The sequence below is a fragment of the Microcaecilia unicolor genome, chromosome 12, assembly GCF_901765095.1.
Source record: "Microcaecilia unicolor chromosome 12, aMicUni1.1, whole genome shotgun sequence".
NCBI classification, from domain to species: Eukaryota; Metazoa; Chordata; class Amphibia; order Gymnophiona; family Siphonopidae; genus Microcaecilia; species Microcaecilia unicolor.
In genome coordinates this window covers 43,532,378-43,544,909 of record NC_044042.1, presented here as the reverse complement: position 1 = coordinate 43,544,909, position 12,532 = coordinate 43,532,378, and the positions used below count along the sequence as shown (strand labels likewise).

Genomic DNA, 12,532 nt, shown 5'->3' with positions numbered 1-12,532 from the left:
AGATGTCACCTAGGTGCCCTTTTACTAAGCCGCATAAGCACCTATGCATGCCCAACGCGTGCCAATTCTGAGTTACCACCCGGCTACCACATGGCCCGGGCAGTAATTTCATTTTTGGCGTGCGTCCACTACGCCAGTGGCGTAGCCACAGGTGGGCTTGGGTGGGCCGGGGCCCACCCACTCAGGGCTCAGGCCCATCCAACAGTAGCACAAAGTAATGAAAATGCTGCTCTCCACAATAATGGCACCTTCGCATGCTCAGTTTTCAGCGCATGCCTGCTTCAGACTACCAAGGTGGAGACTGGAGAGAAGCATTTCCCCACCATCTGAGATATTATTTTGGTGTGGGGGTGGGGGAGAGAACATTTAGTGCCCATCCACTTCTTGCCTAGGCCCACCCAAAATCTGCTGTCTGGCTACGCCCCTGCACTACGCATGCCAGAATATAATTTTTATGTTCTGGTGCGTGGCACTACTGGGTGGTAAAGGCATTTGACACGCGTAGACCATTACCGCTCGGTTAATGCTAAGTCATGGTAAGATCTCAGACCCTAAATGGACACACGTCAATTTTCATTTTGCCGCACTTCCATTTTCGGTCAAAATTTTAAAAAGGCATTTTTACAGGTGCACTGAAAAATGGATCTGCACGCATCCAAAACGCGCTTACACTACCGCAGGCCATTTTTCAGCGCACCTTAGTAAAAAGGCCCCCTAATTCTAGATTCACCCCACTAGGTTGTTCAGACCTTGCTTTATACTGCTATATACAAGAACTTCTACTCTTCCTCAGGAGTATGTCAAGGCAGGCTGCTGTATGATGCAAGGGATGAGATAACACCCCCCCCCCCCCCCAAGGCATCCAATAGGGAGGGTTCCCTCAGAATCTTGTTCAGAGGGCAGGGCATATATTTCTCCTCCCTGAGAACACTGGTCAGGCAGTTAGCCCAAGATAAAAAGAAAATGATTTATATTCCCATAATATATACTAGAAAAAATGAAAACTATGCAATCGCTGGCTATACTTAGCAAAAACGATTGCAGTTAAATTTCCAGGCTACGTAAGTCAATATAAATGTTTATGTTTATGTTCATTAAAACTTGATATACCGCCTAATACCAAAGAAGGAGCTAAGCAGTTTACAATAAAATAAAATGAAAATTAGGGAACTCCATTTTTGATAGGACAGAAAACAACCAATCAAACAAGACCATTTGTAAAAAAAAAAACATTATACACTTCAAACTTAAAAACTGCATTAAAAGGATCATAGTGTCAACTGAAAATTGAAAAGAAGTTAATCAAAAGCTTGTTGAAAATAATGCTTTTAAAAGAACTTTAAACCTTTGAAAAAATACAGACCCCCTGACTTGACTCATTGGACCATCACAGTGGTAAATGCAAACATATATTTTGCATCCACAGAAATCTTCCTTATGTAATAATGAATGCAGAGCAGAATCTGATGCTGGTTTTTTCTCAGTATCAACATAAGTAATTTCTAATACTAAGCATATTGTGAAGTAATACAAAACCCTATAAAAGTTACTCAGGACCTAAAGAACAAATCAACCATTCCATAGCAACATCAACAAGGACCTACACTGTAAATATGTCAGCAAGCCCTAGGACATCAAAGCACCTACTGGGAAAATTGAACAAGCTTGATTATATAATATCCAAACACAGCTATTCACTGCTAATAGAATTCCTGGCCTTAATCACAAATGCAAAACCTAGGTGACTACAAACTAAAAGTAAAAATTTGTGGAAAAAAGATGAATGAAACCCCAAGAATACAGATTCTGTATGCAGTGCAACACTAGAAAAACAGAGAGAGAGACACACATTTCCTCCCCTATGTGCAAAATATAAAGATTGCAGATATAAAATCCCAATTGCCAAACTGAAAATAAAAATATTGGGGACAATATTCAGTGTTAGGTAACTAGTTAGGAGCCTACCCAGCCTACCCATTGCTGATTAGGTCCCAACAAGTTATTCAGTGACACATAACCAGATAGTGCTGAGCTATATTCTTCTGATTTTTACAACATTATCTGGTTATTGCTGAGGTGGTCTGGGGCAGAATCAAAACAGGACCAGGAGTTACCTAGACACCGCAATATTCAACAATGGTCCTTAGATAAGAACATAACCTAAGAATATAAGAATAGCTATACTGGATCAGACCAATGATACATCTAGGCCAGTATCCTGCTTACAGCAGTAGCCAATTCAGGTCACAAGTACCTGGTAGAATCCCAAAGAGTAGCAAGATTCAGGAATCCCAAAGAGTAGCAAGATTCCATGCTACCGATCCAAGGAATAAGTAGTAACTTTCCTCAGATTATGGACTTTTCATTCAGGAACTTGTCTAAACCTTTTTTAACCCCCGGATACGTTAACTGCTGTTACCACATCCTTCCACAATGAGTTCCAGAGATTTTCATTGAATGAAAATTTTTTTTTCACCTATTCATTTTTAAAATATTACTATATAACTTCACAGAGTGTCCCCTAATCTTTGTACTTTTTGAAACAATAAACACTATTCACATTTATCTGTTCTGCTCCACTTAGGGTTTTGTAGACTTCTATCATATCCCCCTTCAACCATCTCTTTTCCAAGCTAAAGAACCCTAATCTCTTCCTTTCCTCATATGAGTGCAGTTTCATCCCCTTAATCATTCTGGTTGCTCTACTTTGAACCTTTTCTACTTCCACTAAATCTTATTTTGAGATACAGTGACCAGAATTGCAGACAATACTCAAGGTGAGGTCGAACCATGAAGCTATACAGAGACATTATAATATTATTTATCTTATTTTCTATCCCTTTCCTAATAATTCCTAGTATGCTCTTTGGTTTTTATGACTGCCGTCACACACTGAGCAGATGAATTCTACGTATTGTCCACAATCCAGCTTATTTTCGAAAGGAGAAGGGCGCCCATGTTCGGGAGATGGGCATCCTTCTCCCGAGGGCGCCAAATCGGTATAATCGAAAGCCAATTTTGAGCGCTTTCAACTGCATTCCGTCGCGGAGACGAACAAAGCTCACGGGGGCGTGTCGGCACAGTACCGAAGGTGGGACAGGGGTAGGCATGGGAGTGGTTAACAGATAGGCGGTTTAAGCCCATAATAGAAAAAAGAAGGGTGCCCATAGCGAGAATTTATGTCATTTTTTCTAGACCATTTGTTTTAGGTCCAAGTCCCAAAAAAGTGCCCCAACTGCCCAGATGACCACTGGAGGGAATCGGGGATGACCTCTCCTGACTCCCCCAGTGGTCACTAATCTCCCCTCACCAAAAAAAAGAACTTTAAAAACTTTTTTTCCCAGCCTTTAAGCGAGCCTCACATGTCATACCCAGCTCCATGACAGCAGTATGCAGGTCCCTGGAGCAGTTTTTAGTGGGTGCAGTGCACTTCAGGCAGGTGGACCCAGGCCCATCCCCCCCTACCTGTTACACTTGTGGTGGTAAATGGGAGCCCTCCAACCCCCCCCCCCCCAAAACCCACTGTACCCACATGTAGGTGCCCCCATCACCCATAAGTGCTATGGTAATGGTGTAGAGTTGTGAGGAGTGGGTTTGGGGGGGATTTGGGGGGCTCAACACCCAAGGGAAGGGAGCTATGGACTTGGGAGGTATTTTAATTTTTTTTTTTTTTAATTTTTAAAAGTGCCCCCTAGAGTGCCCGGTTGGTGTCCTGGCATGTGAGGGGGACCAGTGCACTACGAATCCTGGCCCCTCCCACGACCAAATGCCTTGGAGTTGTTCGTTTTTGAGCTGGGCGGCTTCGGTTTCCATTATCGCTGAAAACCGATACCGCCCATCTCAAATCTGCCCAAATCCGATGCATTTGCCCAGCACAAACCGTATTATCGAAACAAAATATGGACGCCCATCTTTTTCGATAATACGGTTCGCCCCGTCCCTTCGCCATAACGTCCTCGGAGATGGACGCCCTTAGAGATGGACTCCTGCGTTCGATTATGCCCCTTAATGACACCTAGATCTTTTTCTTGTGTAGTGACTTCTAAAGTAAACCTTAGCATCAAGTAACTATTATTTGGATTATTCTTCCCAATCTGTATCACTTTGTATTTGCCCACATTAAATTTCATCTGCTATTTGAGTTCTCAGCCTTCCAGTTTCATAAGGCCCTCCTGCAATTTCTCACAGTTCACATTATGGTGTTCCTTTCTTTTAATTGTTGATTTAATTTGATTTTGTTAACTGCTTTGGCCTTGTCTGAAGTAAAGGTGGTATATCAAGTCTTAGAAAAACAAACTTAAACCCCCTGATATTTATCCAGTGGCGGTCAGCGTTTTTTAAAAAGCTGATCAGCACCAGCTAAATTATCCCTCAATATTTAGTGCCAGGCCATGTTATGCAGCCAAAGCTGAATATCGGGACAGGACCCGCATAATCTTTTTTGTTTTTCTTTAAATAAATTTTTAAAAAAGCCCCCAAGCCCCGTCTTGCCCCCCCTTGCCAATGTCCCCTCTTTTCCTCCTTCCCTGCCCCCAGCCCGCATCAAGACCCCCACCCTGCAAGATGCCCAGTCCCCAACTGTGAAGGTAAGCCCCCCCCCCCCCCCCGGGCCTTCCTACATCCCTGGTAGTCCAGCAGGGTTGTTTGGGGCAGGAGCACAACCTCTTCACTCCTGCCCCTTGCAGTGCCTCTGTGAAATGGCTACTGTGACCTCTCGTGGCAGCTTGCGGTACTACACAAAGTACCATGAGCTGCCATGAGAGGTCGCAGCAGCCATTTTACAGAGGCATCCCAAGGGGCAGGAGCGAGGGAGCAGCACTCCTGCCCTCAATGTCCCCGCTGGACCACCAGAGATGTAGGTTCAATTCCTGATGCTGCCTGACGGTCGGCAGTGGGTTGAGATCCTGGGGAACCAGGTTCAGTTCTCTCTGCAGCTCCATGTGACCCTGGGAAAGTCACTTAGCCCTCCATTGCCCCAGGTACAATATATAACTTAGATTATGAGCCCATTAGGGACAGTGCAAAGTACCTGTAATAGAAATTGTAAACCGCGTGGTCACCTCAGGGATCAATTGCAGTATATTAAGTGCTGAAAATAAATAAACAAATACATATTTGCTTTCTCCACACTGTAGTATAAAATTTTTGAAAAAAAAAAATTTAATAGTTACTAGACTCTGCATGCAAAGAAGTAAATCCAGGTCTGCATCAACCCTGTCAGGTGAATCTGGAGCAAGTTGGCCAGCAGAGAATGCTGAATCCATTTGGCTGCTTTTTTGTTTTCTGTTTTCAAAGTAAAGAAGATCCAGTTTAAGAAGAGAGAGAATTCAAATCACATTCTTTCCCTCTAGGCAAATAACTTGAAGCGATCAGAACTTAAAGGGTTTTAAGAAACGTGCTCAGAGCTCTGTTCCAGAACTTTGTATTTGTATTTTACTAAACCAGGTGAAGTACAGGGGGACATCCTGATAAACATTGGCTTTGCTCCCACCATCTACCAGCTCCTCTCAGCCTGTGAGTCCTTCACAGAAATCATCATCACAGATTTCATGGACCAGAACCTTCAGGAGATTGAGTCATGGCTGAAGGAGGAGCCAGGGGCATTTGACTGGAGTGCAGTAGTGAAGCATGCATGTGAGCTGGAAGGTGACAGGTATGGGAACATATAGATGTGCAACGCAATTTTAAAAGCTCTTTTTGCACAACACAGTGTTTTATATTGGAAATAGGCACAAACAAATTTGTATCCCCAATATGTACATAAAGTTAAATGTGTACTGCTTGTTCAGGTACATCTTTACCCAGATTGAGCAGAAGCATTTCAGATGATGGGCCTGGGACAGGGATTACACTTATTTGCATACTTTTGAAAATACGTATCTACACACATAAATCAACTCAGAATATTTATGCATACCAAACAGCAAGTATATATGTGTGCACATCAGTTCCCTGGAATAATTTTCAAAACAGAAGTATGGGTGTATGTTTGTTTTGAAAATTTGGACTACCACCCGGCTACCACATGGCCCGGGTGGTAATTTCATTTTGTATGCGCATCCACCAGGTGCGCCGGAAAATATATTTTCTTTTCAGACGCACGGTGCTAACCAGGCGGTAATCGGCATTGTACGTGCACAGAACATTACTGCCCGGTTAACACATGAGACCTTACCACTAGGTCAATGGGTGGCAGTAAGGTTTCAGGCCCAAAATCGACATGCGCCAATTCTTATTTTTGGCCTTTTTTGCAGGTGCGCTGAAAAATGGACCTGCACGTGTCCAATACAGATGTCTACACCAGCGCAGGCCACTTTTCGGTGCACCTTGGTAAAAGGACCCTTTGGTTTCTTGTTTCAATTCAGAACATTTTATGCACCTAAACAACAATCACTAAACCACCCTAACAAGATTGTAGCATTAGTACTGGTTTTGGACACTGTAAACTGATGAGCGTGGCTGAGTGAGCCCTGAGAATGCTGCTCAAGAAATCATACTTCTGTAGTACACAAATATCAAGACTCATTAGTGCTCATTATTGCTTGTTAAGTGCTGTTATCAACACTGATTAGCTTGTTAAGCCAATTAAGTTACACGTACTGTTATAGAATCCGCTTGGATTTCAGCATGGAGCACTAGACATGCTATATAGAATCCGGGGGTTAAGGGCTGACTATCAGCACTTAAGCAGCCCAGTGCTGAATCTGCCCCCAGATCGCCCCCAACATTGCTGGCTTTGTGTTTGGCGCTAACTCTAATATTCAGCAGCATTTAGCTGGTTAATTGCCACTAAATATTAATGGCTAGCCCCAACCAAGTGATTTAACAGGTTAGTGGCTGGCTAAATCACTTTGAACATCGGGCCCCATATGTTTACTTATCATAGCAGCTTTGAGGGGGAGGGGTTACTGGAGGGCACCAAAAAGTAGCTGCAGTTAAAGTTGAACAATAGAACCTAAGAGCAGAACATACACAAAGAACCATCACCACCATGTACCTTTGGCTACAGGCTGTTTTTACTTAGACCATTTATCCAGATAAATGGCTGTTGGAAATTGCCCTCAAAAAAATTAATTTTATTATGGGTCGCCTAGATTGGGATCTGCTTGTCTTGAGCCTTTTCATAAAGACACATAAGCACCTATGGCACTCATTTTCAAAAGAGAAAAATGTTTCAAAAGTTGCAAAAAGCAGCAGATGGACGCGTTTCTTGCCAAAACATCTAAATCGCTCCCTACTTTCCCCACCCGCAGGTCCGGCATCTGCCGTTTCCTGCTTCTTGCCCTGCCGCCACTGCAGTGCTTGCAGCTTACATTTTTGGACTGTCCGTGATTCACACAGGCAGATCGAAGACTTCCCTCTGCCACTTCTGGCCCTCACAACAGGAAGTTGCATCAGAGAGGGCCGCCAGACGCAGCAGACTGGGAAGGCTCTGGAGTGCCTGTGTCAATCGCGGACGGCCCGAAAATGTAAGCTGAAAGCACTACAACGGCAGCAGAGGGAGGAGAAGGAAGCGGCAGTGATCCTGGACCTGCAGGAAGGAAGGTAGCGAGCAATAATGGATTTAGGGAAGGCATAGGTGTGCTGGTGTGAGAGGAGGGGGATGCAGGGAGGCAGAGGTGTGCTGGTGTGGAAGGAGGGGGCTGCAGGGAAAGGGAGATCCATGTGGCTGGGGGGGGGGGGGGTGCAGACACCCATGTGACTGGGAGGGTGCGGAGACCCATATGGCTGGGTGGGTGGTGCCGCGAACTGAAAACGTTTGGATACCTCTGCTCTAGGACTTTTTTTTTTGTAATGGTTCTTAAATAAATACATACTAGGCACAAGCACATCTGGAAAATAATTTTCAAAACAAAAAAAAATAGATGTTTATGTTTATTTATGCTTACTATACCTCCTTACCTATCTGGCAGATCCAGATGGTTCACAGGCTAAAACATGGAAAAATGAAAAGAACTACAGTATTGAAAAGAAATATACAAACTAGATTGCAACTGCTAAAGGAGCAAAGGGGTAGAGGGAAGAGAGGGAGAGTAAAACCTAAAAGGATTATTGTACAGTGACTAACTCCTTTAAGACCTTTTTCTTTGAACTTACTACTTCAATAGCTCTTTAATACATCACAACCCATTTGAAGCCTTCTCTTTATCATACTAACCCTGTGAATCACTTTTCTATTACATTAACCCAGTAGTTCTCAACAGTAGCGTACCAAGGCCAGGACAGTGGGGGCAGTCTGCCCCGGGTGCATGCAGCAAGGGGGTGCATGGAGCAGTCATGCAGTTGTTGTCTCCGCTAGTTCCCTGCCCCTTCTGATATTCCTTCCCGTTCCGGGTAGGGTTACCATATGTCCGGATTTACCCGGACATGTCCTCTTTTTGAGGTCACGTCCGGGCAACCGGGCAGGTTTTGCCAATCTGCCCGTTTGTCCAGAAATCCCCTTACTTACTACTGCCCTGGTGGTCTAGTGACCTCTTCCGCCTTTGGGGCAGGAAAGAGCCCCCTCTTTCCTGCCCGGAGCGCTGCCCTGCATGCATCCTTCCTGTTGCTGATCGCGAAGCCAATTCAAAATGGCCACCGAGAGTTGACGTGGCCTCTCGAGACTTCAACTCTCGGTGGCCATTTTGAATTGGATCCGCGATCAGCAACAGGAAGGATGCGTGCAGGGCAGCGCTCCGAGCAGGAAAGAGGAGGCTCTTTCCTACCCCAAAGAGGTCACTAGACCACCAGGGCAGTAGTAAGGTAAGGGGAGGGGGGGTGACAGGGTGTGTGAAGGGGGTGGGGAAAATGTGACAGGGGCGGAGTGAGGGCGTGACAGGGATGGGTGGGTGTGGCAGGGGCGGGGCATGTGTCCTCCTTTTGGGGGGACAAAATATGGTAACCCTAGTTCAGGGGCAGGGGACCGACAGAGCCGACAGCCGCACAACTGCTTCATGAACCCCCATGTGGCAGAGGCGTAGCTACGTGGGGCCATGGGGGGCCTGGGCCCCCTAATTTCCTCTGGGCCCCTGGTTTTGCTGGTGGGGGTCCCCAACAGCTCTATTCATGCACCACCTGAACTACACACCTGAACACACCTACAAATGATTTCTCACCACACATAATTTTACACACATATAGGGCTACATTCTATAAATGGTACCTGCAAAATCAGTGCCCAAAACCACTTACACAGTATTCTATAAGCCATGCCTAAGTTCGTCACAGTTTATAGAATAAAGCATAAGGGGACGGGTCGCACGTAAATTTAGGTGCCATCATTTGCATTTGCCTGCAATTTGTTTTATCAGCTATTTCCTACAGTGAAATGAAGATGATTTGGATAAAGATTCTTTTCCTTCATAGGGAGAAGTGGAGTGAGAAGGAAGCGAAAGTGAGAGGAACAGTCAAGCGTGTTCTCAAGTGTGATGTCACTCAGAGCAACCCGCTGGAACCGCTGGTGCTGCCCCCTGCAGACTGCCTGCTTACGTTTCTGAGTTTGGAAGCTGCTTGCAAGGACAGGGACACTTTCTGTTGTGCTCTGAAAAATATCTCATCATTGCTGAAACCAGGAGGGGATTTAGTAATGGGGGGATTACTAGATGCCACTAACTACATGGTTGGCGAGAGGAAATTTTACAGTTTGCTCCTGGACGAAGAGTTTCTGAAGAAAGCAATACCTGAAGCAGGCTATGAGCTCTTGCAGTTATTTACCCAGTCTCACAATAATCCTACATCTTTGTCAGATTATTCTGCATATTTTTTCATTCATGCACGCAAACAGACCAACACCAGTTAGAGAGGGCTGTCAGTTCCATGAGAAAGACCACATCCTGGTCAGACCCCATTTCCTGTCTCCTCAAACATGGGGAAACAGTGCAAATCTCATCCAGCTGGCAAAATTTATTTCCAGAGGATCTTACTGTTTACCTGAATGTGTAACTTGCCTTAAACTCTTACTATATGCACTGTAGGAGCCCCCATTTCAAAGAGATTGGTGGTGCTAAATACAGTTCAAATTACCCCTCTCTGGACAGTGGACACAATGAAGGAGCTTGCTCAATATTACAGATGCTCAGCAACTGGTGGCACCCATGGAGCTGGCTCCTTTGAACTTGGATTTGGAAAGATGACTAATTAAATCTGAAATCCAAATCCAAATTTGCTGGCACCATTCAACATCACCATAAAAATATGCTAAAAAACAAACAAAAATAGCAACAATAGACACAGATAAGTGATCTATAAACCAGTGGCGTAGCTACGTGGGGCCTGAGGGGGCCGGGGCCCCCGCAGATTCACCCCAGGACCCCCCTCCCGGCGAACCCGCCCCCGCCGCCGCCTACCTTTACTTTTGCTGGCGGGGGATCCCACTCCCCGCCAGCTGACGTCTTCTCAGTCCTTCCTGCTCTTCAATTTGTTTGCTGACGTCCTGCACGTAATTGTACGTGCAGGACGTCAGACTCAGAGAACAGTTCTGTTCTCTGAGTCTGACGTCCTGCACGTACAACGTGCAGGACGTCAGCAAACAAATTGAAGAGCAGGAAGCGACTGAGAAGAAGACGTCGGCTGGCGGGGAGTGGGATCCCCCGCCAGCAAAAGTAAAGGTAGGCTGCGGCGGGTTCACGGGGGGAGGGGGGGGCGGCAATGTCGGCGGTGGGGGAGGGCTAAAATGTGCCCCCTCCCCCCGGGCTCTGGCCCCTCCCCCACGGAAGGCTGGCTACGCCCCTGCTATAAACAAATTCTTATCACAATTATGTACTAGGTTCACTCTCAATTAATAGTTGTAATCAGTATAATATACAAATTCTTCAACAACCGTTACACTATAAATTTTCAATCTTTATTAAGTACTTTTATATATTATTAATTTCTTCCATTCGCATTGTTGTTTATAATTCTCAAACTCTCACTGTTATCATACACACTCTCTCAAACAACTCACAAACATACTATATGAAAAATTAAAATAACAGCAACATCTTCCAAATTTATACAAGTACCAGTACTTCCCCCACAACATTATTATAATTAATACAGCATTTCAGTTCACTCCCGGGAAGTGAAAAACGGCAAATGTTTTCATCTGTATATTTCAGTCTTTCATTCCACTTTCCCAGGTGAAATAATTCTGAATCTTGTGTTCTTAAACTCAGACTGTATTCACTGTTAATTATTCAGCATTCTCTGATGATCCCCTTGTTTAAAGAACTGCAAAACCATTGTTCACACAAATGTGTAGTCTCTTGTTTTTCATATACCATAGCTGTTCACTTCTTAATACATGATGCACATGTGTGGGTGTCCTTTTGGACGTTGCCACCGGCACATCATCTGGGGTCGAGTGCCCAACGGCGTAGAGTAGCCGAACACAAGACCTCTGAAGACGCTTTCATAGCGAAACACGTTCGTGTAGGGTCCGATTGTGGTCACTTGATTAAGAAGTGAAAAGCTACTTTATACAAAGACCAGAGACTATACCCTCTTGGGTTCGATTGTGGTTACTGTATTAAGAAGTGAACAGCTATGGTCAATATACTGATTAATAAAGTTTGGTTCATCTTCACTCTGGAACTCCTGGTTTTTTGTTGTATTGTGACTCTCCGTGGGACTTCGTTGAGTTCTCCACGTTTGTGGATTCTCTACTATATTATATTTACATTCATTTGAATCATATCTCTATATGACACGGTCAATTTAAATAATAAATAATTAGATGAGGCTCTATCTTGACTCGCTGATGAAATTTGATGAAATTGATGCCAGTTTGCCATTAGCAAAGTAGAAAGTTAGAGCTCTAGTTTTGGCATCCAGAGGTGGCTAGTTCAAATCCCACCACTATGACTTGTAATCTTGGGTAAGTCACTTAGCCCTCTATTTCCTTTGGTACAAAATTAGATTGTGAGCCTTCCAGCAACACAGAAAAAACCAATATACCTGCATATACAGTAACTCATTTTGAGCTACTACTGAAAAGGTGTGAGCAAAAATCCACAATAAATAAACTTTCAATTTTCTACTGTTCATGGTTTGGGCATAAGGTGGAATGTGACTATCATCTGCTGTCTTTCTGAATAGATGGGGCTTTTGTTAAACAGCAGTTTTCTTGTTCTTCACAGTTGTCGGGGCACTACCACCAATGTTCCTCTAGCTTGCAAATACGCTGAATAACTGAAAAGCTGTGTAGCCGGCTAATGTATTTGCAAGATAGAGGATAACCCAGGATTCTTACAACCAGGCACTTGCTTTAGGATTCTCCTGTTGTTAAGCAATACATAACAACATCAGAGATCCATCAAAACCCTGAGGCAGGCCTTCGGGCCGAAACACGGCCGTGTCGGATCGTATTTTTAGACTACCCCAATAAAGACTTTATTGTTATCCTCCCTAGATCCACCTCACTGGTTTCTTTGTATTGCTATTCTAATCATTTACACATAAAATTCAGTGTGTAAATGTTACATAGCATAGTAACATATTAGGTGACGGCAGAAAAAGACCTGTACGGTCCATACAGTCTACCCAAGAAGATAAACTCATATGCGCTACTTTA

At 44.4% G+C, this 12,532-nt stretch overlaps 1 protein-coding gene across 1 annotated transcript in view; it reads left to right on the top strand.

Moving 5' to 3' along the window:
- The window catches only part of LOC115481771 (nicotinamide N-methyltransferase-like), a 37,297-nt gene extending 27,321 nt beyond the window's left edge, over positions 1-9,976 (top strand). Inside the window, exons 3-4 of the mRNA XM_030221152.1 lie at positions 5,446-5,653; positions 9,346-9,976. Of these exons, the coding sequence (XP_030077012.1) occupies positions 5,446-5,653; positions 9,346-9,778 (641 nt within the window). The 3' untranslated portion in view covers positions 9,779-9,976. The remainder of the gene's footprint in view (positions 1-5,445; positions 5,654-9,345) is intronic.
- The last annotated feature ends 2,556 nt before the right edge of the window (positions 9,977-12,532 follow it).